The 9,793-nt window shown below is 40.5% G+C and overlaps 1 protein-coding gene across 1 annotated transcript in view; it reads left to right on the top strand.

Moving 5' to 3' along the window:
• TPH2 (tryptophan hydroxylase 2) overlaps positions 1–9,793 on the top strand; it is a 126,424-nt gene that overhangs the window by 19,838 nt on the left and 96,793 nt on the right. The window contains exons 5-6 of the mRNA XM_019516690.1: positions 1,477–1,544; positions 8,268–8,464. Of these exons, the coding sequence (XP_019372235.1) occupies positions 1,477–1,544; positions 8,268–8,464 (265 nt within the window). The remainder of the gene's footprint in view (positions 1–1,476; positions 1,545–8,267; positions 8,465–9,793) is intronic.

Raw genomic sequence — 9,793 nt, forward strand, 5'->3', positions numbered from 1 at the left:
AGCCATATAAACAGAAGAACAAAAGGGAGGTGAGGGGGCTACTGTTTGGGGAAGCTGTGACCTGTAAGGACCTAAAGAGAGTCCAGCACTAGCTTTCCTGCTGGAGAAGTAGCTGGAGTCATGCTAACAAAACAAAGTGAGGATGTGTTCTCCAAGTATCTGAACAGTGTTGTAAGGCCCCTGCTGCCCTGAATACTGCTTGAGAGTGGGAAGTTTGAAGGTTTTGTAAAATACTTTTGTATTCTTCTCCACTCTACCCTCAACAGTTCAACACATACTTTTACATTTTTGCTGCTGCATGCCACTCAGGCTTTTGTGGACACCTACGCAAGTCTCATGGACTAATAGTAATTTTCCACCATTTTTTTATTGTGCCTTTCAGTTGTGTTTGTTTCTGTGCATGCACAGTGAAAACTATTTTTTCTATCTATTCTACTGTGTAGTGGAGTGATAGGAGCTGCAATACCCTTTCTGGGATGCTATGAAATTAAATTAAATTCACCTCAATGATTTCCTGTTCTCTGTCTCCCAAGTGATGGCAATCTTGCCTTGATATTGAGATAGCCTTCTTAATCTGAAAAGTAAAGTATATCAAAATGTTTTCTGCATAAAAAGATGTTACAGTGTTTTGAGTAACTGAAAGTAGGGTAACTCCCTGGGGAGTATGTGTTAGAGGGCTCCTGTGTGCTTGACCTAGAAAGGGCAAGATTCTTTCACATCCTCAGTATAGCCTTCCCTCTTTAACTCATGTTGCAGCCATTCATGGGTTTAACTCTGGAGGTGCTGGTGTAGTTCCCCAGTGTGTTGGTCAAGATGCCAGTTGTCATAGTATCGTCTTTGTAACAGGCTTTTTATGAATTGTGAGGCACTTTGATCTTCAAACCACAAAACAGGTGTTGACCATGAGTCAAGGATTCTAATTACTTACCTGCATGTGCCATTCTAGCCAAGTCAGGAAGATGGTGGCTGGGTTGAAGTGGCAAGGACACAGTTTCCCCTCATTAAGGTTTTAATTGCACAATAGTGTTTTTGCCTTTTTCCTTAGACTATTGATAGGGAACCACCCCCCTATTGGCTCTACATGCATATGCCAAACCTGGAAATAGGTTGTGGAGATGCTGCAGGGTCACCCTGGGGGCCACACTCAATCTTGGCAGACACTAAGTTTTTGAGAACTGCTGCCGGCGATGACCTTTGGAGCATTTTTGCTGGTTTGGCTTTTCTGCACCTGCTATATATGAAGGGACAGAGAGATGGGGCATACTTGTAGCCATCCAGTTGGGGCACACCGCTGCTGTGATGCCCTTGGTGAGAAACTGACACTAGATTATTTTTCCCACTATGAAAAACATGATGGTAATGACAGCATGATACAATTAAGCCCTAAATAAAAACTTTATTGATTTTTTAAAAAAAATGTCTTAAACTAATTTTCTTTCCCCTTGTTCTAAATGAATGTCTCCTTCCTTTCTTAAGGGATTTAAGGACAATGTCTATCGACAGAGAAGAAAGTATTTTGTGGATGTTGCCATGAGCCATAAATAGTAAGTACTGGTATAATTCTTTCCTGTGCCGCTGACTAGTTAGAATTCATGTTCCACTTAATTCTGTTAGGATGAAGTTTTGCAGTAGACAAAAGTGAGCCATTAAACTTTGACCATTTTAGTGTAGGCTATAAATGACAAACCTGAAGCAGAAGCTTGAAATCATATCATAATTGCAGTGTAATAGCAGGCAAGTGTGGATTTTTGCGGCTAAGTGCTACACTTTCACTGTGATGTTCATACCTTACACAAAGTAAGAAGCTGTTTTTCAAAGTATTTACATACTGTATAATGTATTTCTGTATTGCAGACATCCTTGGGTTAGAAACCTGGCCTTTTAATACCAAAACTTGTCTTTACTGCTTGAGCCAAAGAAGATTATCTTTTATAAGCAGAATGTTTATACATGTTCTGGAACATGCTGCCTCATTAATGGTGAATGCATTATATGCTTTCTCCGCCCATTTTTGACAAATCTCATCCCTATTACAAGAGTTCAAATTCTCTAATTCATTCAGCTTCTGGGCTGCAAAAAACATGCACATTTTTGATTGAATTGTACACTGTTTATAGTTCTAGGGAGACTTGTTGCTCAAAATGCTTCTTACAATGAGCAAGAGCCAACAGAGGTATCCTTAGCTGGTGGTAGAAGTAGCTGATGCTGTAGTGCTGGCACACAGTTGTTGGAGGAAAAAGTAAGAACTGAAGGAAAACCTGACATTACACCTGTAACCAGTTAACGAGTCCTATATAGTCTGCTATAATTGGAGGAATCGGGGCCTCATGGGTGAACTGAGGAAATGAGGACATAAAGGTTGGGTGGGCGGGTACGGGGGGTGTATGTGTATGAAACAGTATCCACAAATTCCTTTAAAAAACAGTAAGGTATGATTCCAGAGAGGTGAAACCCAATTGATCTGGTAATGAACTTAGAGAAAACTAATATGCAAACCAGTGAGGGCCAACTTTTCTGACACATGTGCCACAACTAAGCCCCACACATTTCTGGAGTGCCGCACGGTTCCACTTCCCCTGTCTAATCTGCTGCTCTGCTTTCTGCTCCCTGACCTTTTCACTGCTGTTCTCCCTGCTCCCTCCCAGATCTGCTGCATGCCACACACACAGGCTGCCCGTGCCATTTGTGGCACAAGTACTGTGGGGTTGCCACTCCTGATGTAAAAGTTATACTATATTTTTACAGGTTAAAGTCCAAATAATCTGGGTAAAGGAAAAGTATGTGGCTGCTCAGAGTATCATAAGGTACATCAGAAGTATTTACAGTGCACATGAAAACTCTATACAACTGTGCATCTGAGACAGTCAAGCCCTTTATGACTTTTCCCTAGTAGGTGATAAGTAACAGGAGCATCTGTCACTTTAAAAAAAAATTGTAGAGCCACAGAATTTTGGTTCATGAAGAAATGTTTTTGTTGGCTTAGTCCTGCTCCTAATGGAGGTGATGAGTGTTTGTCATGAACCTCAATGGAAAGAAGAAGAACTGGGCTTAGCTGTATACATGTACCTTTCATTTTGTGTTGTAATAGATCATTTTAAAATGTTGCATTTTCCTTTTCACTTGCTGTTTTTTCTTTTGTACATTTTGGTGGTGTTTTTACTCCTCATTCTCTAGTACTGGAGCTAATGAGACAATACTAACCATAACCATAGATGATTTTAGCTTCTCAAACACTCAACATGTGACTTTTCTGTTCTGGATGTTGCTCAATTAGCTTTTTGCAAATACTTTATTGCTGTTGTCAACTTTGGGTAGGTGATGTATTCAACAAGCAATTCCTCAGCAACATGACATTTCTGAACAGATAAAATGCTTTGGATCTGTTAGAATTAAGTGTCTGTGATTAATATTTAGGTCACTAGCTAAGTTCCTGCAGGGATTCCCAAACTGTGGTTCGGGATGGCTGGTCACATGATGCTGATGCTCTTTCTTATTTGTGGTGGCCACATCCAATCTAAAGAAGTCAATAATCCATGAGCTGCTTTCATAATGTTTCTTTTCCATGGGGATATTGCCATAAGGGGAGAGTAGTCTGATCTATGCAGTCCTGAGTTGACTGGGTCGACAGAGCCAGTCTTTCAATTATTAGGATGTGTTGTGCACTATACGGGACTTTGAGCCCATGATCACCTGTGTAACACAGCTATTTTTATAATTGTCCATGGCTCTGAGTGGGAGCACATTTGTGAATTAAGGATAAGATATTCAAAGGGGCCAAACAGTGGTTAGTACCCAAATCTCTTTGATTTTTTTTTTTAATGGTCATTAATTTCTAAGAGCATGTCTACACATGTAGGGGTGTGACTGTACATGTGCAGCAGCAAGTTTGTGCTGGTACTTTTTGCTGCTGTGCAAACCCCTATTCATGTGCTTTGGTGTGGGGCAAAATGCCCCATTTCGGGGAAACTGCTGTTTCTCCATTCCTTCAGGTTCCCGGTATGCTGAAGGAGTCAGGGAAGAGCTAGAGGAGGGGAAACACTTGCGCTGGCAGCCAGAGTGTCTCCTGGTAGTCTGCTGGTGCATGCTCCTGTGCCATGTGTCGCACCATTTTTTTTTGCTGGGTTTTTTTTGGGGTGTTTTTATTTTGTCAGGATTTCCTGATAGCAAATTTTGCCCCCATGCTGCAAATTTACAGCACAGGGCACATTTTCATGTGCCAGGTATGCAGTTTGTGATGCCACAAAGAGGTTTGCAATGCCACAAACTGCACATGCCTGCAGGTCTGGATCTGGCCTAAAGTGCTAATATTTTTCCAGATTTACCGCTCAGTTTGCTAAAGGCTGAAGTTCTAACATTTTTATTTTCTTTGGGAATAGGAAAGTTGGCTAGCAAGGTTCACCTTTACTATCAATATTCCTTTCTTGGATGTTGTGCAGCTTTTCCTACCCTGAAGATTGCAAAGTGCCTTTATCAGTCTTATTAACACACCTCTGAGTTAGTGGCTTTCTCAGGAGTTAATGGGATCTGTTCCTTCACATACAAATACTCTTTCTTAATTTTGTCTTTCCAGATCCAGGCAGTGTCTTGAATTCATTATCATCCCCAGGAGTTAGTAAATTTTCTGCACTATCTACAAATACCTGCTGGGTTGTAATTTTCTTGTCTCACAGGTTTCTAAGTCAAACTAATTTCAATTGCATTCAAATTTTATTAGTAATAGGCCTAAGTCCTGCCACTTATGGGAAGGCACATACTAATTCCATATTCTTTATAATTTTATGCATCCTTTTATGGATTTTTATTATTCTTGTTTGTGGTTTATATTTTTTGTTTAAAAAAATAGCAGATCAACATGTTTCTTTTTTTTTTTAATTTTCTGCATAGAAAGACCAACTTGGCAGAAAAAGAAACACTTTAAAACGATCAATTTTTTTTATAGAAAATAATAACTGGACAGTAAGATGGTGAGAGAGAAATTATATATTATGATTATAGAATTGATTTCTCTCCTCCTTTCTCTCTTTCATTATTGCTTATTCACATTTTTACATGACCTACTGAATGATCTAAAATTGTGGTCTGAACTAATTGTCTGAAAGGCTGTCTCCTTTCTGTGCCCAGTTCTTGCAGTTGTTATTGGCTGGAGTGTATTTGAAGTCAATGTTTGTGGAAAACATTATAATATTTCTCACCTATCTGGGTAGATTTCTAGGCCTTTGCAAGACTGTGTTGCTGGGGTAGTTCACTGGCTTTGGAACAAACTCCTACTCCCAATTCTGTTCTTGGACATTTTCAGGATGCAGTGTACAGCATACCTTTTTCATTTATCTTTCTACTGATTGTGGTTGCAGGTTACTTGCTACTGAATTAGTTTATCTTTATTAGTGTCTGTTTTAATTCTATAATGTTATCCAGGGACTAAATGGATGAGGACAGGCTAAATGTTGTAGTAATTCTCCCTTAATATTTCAGCAAGCCTATGGCCAAGTCCATTTGGCCATGACCTCATAATATCCTTGGCGCAGGCCCCAGCCCCATATTTGCCAGCTGCTAAATTGTTGCAAACTTGTTTGTTTTTGGTTTTCTCCAGCTGTTGAATTTCTGGAGAAAACTAAGCAGTTTGTTTTTCTGGTTCTTTGGTCTTTTATCACAACAATTTGAATACCAACAAAAACTCATCTTCAAGGAAGCACTCAGTGTGATCCTATGGGTTCAGGTGGCAAAGAGAATAAAGGAGGGCAGATTTTTGCCTAATGAGATTTTTGCAGGTGGAATAACCAAAATTCCTCAGGCACACTCACTCCAATCAATATAAGGTGTCCTTGGAGCTCTGCCCAGTATCAGATCTTGCATCTCATTACAGCTGTGTGGGAAAAGCTTTCCTGTCTCTCAAATATTTTGAACACCTCAAACTTCTTGCATTTGCTTCAAAAGGAAGCCAACATCTTTCCAAACTTTTCACATGGAGAGACTCATAAAATAACTAATAGTCCAGTGGTTACTCACCTGGGATGTTGGAGAGCCACACTGAATTCTCTACATAACCTGACTCAGAATAATGACTTGAGTCTGATCTCCCACGTTCCTGGTGAGTGCCATAGGCACCAGTCTCTCGTGATCTTTCACTAAATTAATATTTAATCATTTATACCTGGTAGAACAACTTCAGAAGGAGAGATTCAGGGAACCCTCTGAAGGCCACACCATAACTTGCTGTTTAGGACATTCACCAGGAAGTGAGTCAAGCAATACAAAAATCAGGTAATGCAGGTACTTATAACTAAGTACCTATATCTCAGGTGAATGCCCTAATCATTGGGGCAGTGGCTTTTCTCTCTTGGGTCTCTCCTTGTTTTTGACCAGATATTCCATCCTTTCTTTTTTCATTGAAACTGATGCTAAAAGCTTTTGGCTTCTAGTAACTGGCATTTTTCTGACAAGAAATATTATGTTGAAAAAAATTCCACCCTGTTCCACATCTAGGAAATCCTGTTCTCCTGCACATGTAGTCTTTGAGCAGCTCTCAACAAGAATGAGATCAAGGTACTGAAAAATGATTCCAGGACAGTTCAGAGTTAGCTTCTCAAGTCAAGATAGATAAATCTAAAAAAAATTTAAAAAATCTTAGCAATCAGTCAGAGAAGAAATCCTACCCTGAGAAGGGAAGTGAAAGTTCAGCAGTATGACATTCAGGTTAGGTCTATGCTGTTTACAGAACAGCTTGCTGATTCATACTACATCTCCACACATGGGCGACTGGTGCCACCTTAGTCAGGGGGAGCAGATGCCCCACCCCAGCTACCAGTCAGGGACTGGGGGGGGCGTCCCCACAAGGCCAATCTCAGCAACTGGGGTGGTGTCCCCTCACGGCCAATCACACTGACCAAAAAGCAACCACAGTGCTCCCAGAAGTGGCCATGGTGCTACATCCGGTGCTCCCACTCCCCGCCTGGTGCTCACAGGGAGGGCACACTGCTGCTCCCACCTGTCCCCCTGCCCATCACCTAAGCGGGGAGCATGGCCTGTCGGGGTGCACCAGTGCTCTCAAGGGGTGCATGTGCACCCCTGTGCACCCTCTATGTGTCACCACTGTCTCCACATGGAGCAGGGTCAGAGTAGCCCTGGCTGGCATGGGGCCCCGGGGGTCAGCCTGCCAGCCCAGGGCTGCTCCCCAACCCCAGCTCAATGTGCTATGGAGGGGCTGGCTGGGGCATGAGTGTGCTTCAGTGTGGGCAGCCCGTACACTGAAGCACCCTCGTTCCCCAGCCAGCTGGGGCAACATCTACTTGTGCTCTGCTGCTGGGTAAAAAAACTCCGCAGCAGGATGGTACTTATATTTAAATGGCTAATTAATCTATTACGCAGTAAATATCTCATGTAGGCATGCCCAGTGAGACTTAATTCAGAACCAACTCGATTGTTCAGAACAGTAATTCTGTTATAAAATACCCAGATGAACATATCTCTTATTTTTGGCCCTCTATGCACCTTTTCAGAGATACAAATAAGTTCACTCTAGAAAAATCCTGGATGTCAAGGACATAATAAAAGACAGTAAGAAGCCCTTATATGATCTGGTTTGGTAGCATCTGGTCTTCTCTGTAATGGGGAAGGTACAGGTGTTGCGGATCAAAAATAAATAGACTGTCTGAGTTGTGATGCTTTGGGAATGAGCTTAATCCCTTCTACAGGATATTCCTGATAGCATGCTTATGAACCTGAAGACTTAAAATATGTCTGCATGTTAAAGTGGGAATAATGAGCACTAAACTAGAGAGATTTTTAGCTAGGGGGTGCGGGATCTATATTTCTAGATATCACATCTGTTTTGTAAAATGAATGATTCAACAATGTTATATAAATAAATAATATTCTATATGTACAAGAATATATAGATAGCCTGGTTACTTTATTAATAATGCAGACACGTTATTATTCACACAACCAAGCGGAAAGTGATAAATGCTCTCAAATTCTGAAATACACAGTTTATATAGTTTTGATGCCATAAAATAATTATCATTACTACTCTTGAAGAAAAAATAGTTCTGGAAGCATACAAACAAAGTAAAATTTGTATTGTACTTTGATAGAAGGTTTATTATCGGTTTTTATTATAGATTTAGAAAGGAATATAAATGCACATAGTGATTTGTAAATAAATCCAATGACAAATGGAAATGCCTGCTCTGAAGAATTTACTAGATGAAATTTATCCAGAAACTGTCTTTAAGAATATTTCTTGTTGTTGTTGTTGTTTTTTGTAGTGGTCAGCCCATTCCCAGGGTGGAGTACACAGCTGAAGAAATTAAAACTTGGGGAGTTGTGTTCAGGGAACTAACTAAACTCTATCCCACTCATGCTTGCCGTGAATATTTAAAAAATTTCCCTTTACTCACCAAATACTGTGGTTATAGAGAAGATAATGTGCCTCAGCTGGAAGATGTTTCTATTTTTCTTAAAGGTAAGGTTCTTGTTTGGTTCTTTTACAGCTATGGTATTACGAGAACATTGTTTCCTCTTAACACCAGAAGGAAAGCATATTGAATGGAACAATACCTATTAATGTCAATAGCATTTAGATCAGGCAAATCAAATTAACCTCTCTTGGAAATGTTTTCCATGGGAGAAAAATTGCTGGAGTTAATTCGTTGTTTGAATCCTCATGTATAAAGTTAAGAGGGATGATTTGGTACCACCCCTGAATGAGTCTGCCTTCCACACACACTGAAGGAAAGGTATTCTAGAATGGAGTGAGGTCTTGTAGTATGATAGCGAGTGGAGAGCACAGCCAGCCACACCACTGTAATGATCTCAGTATGGGAACTCTGTGCTTTTCCTGTAACTCCTCTAAGAGCGGGGGAAGAATAAAATGTTGAGACAATATTGTTTAAAGACAGCTTCAGGCTTAGTAATCTCTGATCTTTATGTTCAGTTCTTGCCTCTGTTAAGCATGAGGCCTTCTTAAAGACCTTATGAAGAATCAAACATGTAGTTACAAAGGCTAAACACAAGAGGGCTGTAAGTGCACTTTGTCAAAGTGAAATAGTAACTGGAGACAGAAATATGCAAACCAACCACCTACCTCGGTTTTATTTGGAGCATGACCCCTGGCTCGTCGTTCATCATGTTGCTTCTATCCATGCAAAAGCTTACTAATAGTTGAAATGCACATACCAGGTTTGTTTCCATATTCTCAAATGATCTTTTGCAGCATTTCCATACAATCTTGACCTTCCTGTTTTGGAGTTTCAGACCTATCTTATGTACACTGGAGTCCTATTGAGTCCTATTGAGTCCCAAGACCCCAGTCATTCAGTGAGCTCCAGGTGGATGGGACTCAATAGGACTCCACAGGCGTAAAGGGGATCTCCCTGATGTTCAGCAAAGGATCAGTGCCTACATGATTATCTGATTTTGAAAAGGTCCATCACAAATACTTCGCATGCTCTTGTCTGTTGGGTTAGGAGCAGCCAGTCACCGCATTTTCTCTTAATGTTCATTCTCCTCAAAAGTCCCTTGAGATTTTCAGCTACATTAGCTTCTTGTGCTCTCTTGTCAAATCCTAGGAGCCCAAATTAGAATGTCACGAGAACATTAAGAAAAGGAATTCGTTTTGGTGCTTCAATTCCCAACAGGGGAAAACATTAAGAATGTTGTCCTCAGTGTAGAAGGGAGAGTTTTAACTACAAGAAATGTGTTTGGGATGAAAGATTAACTTACCCTATTCCCTTTTGCTCTGCTTCATCCTCACTTCTTATAGTTTCATAGTTTCTAGGGTCGGAAGGGACCT

Source organism: Gavialis gangeticus, unplaced genomic scaffold (assembly GCF_001723915.1).
Source record: "Gavialis gangeticus isolate Ggan-Ray unplaced genomic scaffold, GavGan_comp1, whole genome shotgun sequence".
Taxonomy (NCBI): Eukaryota; Metazoa; Chordata; order Crocodylia; family Gavialidae; genus Gavialis; species Gavialis gangeticus.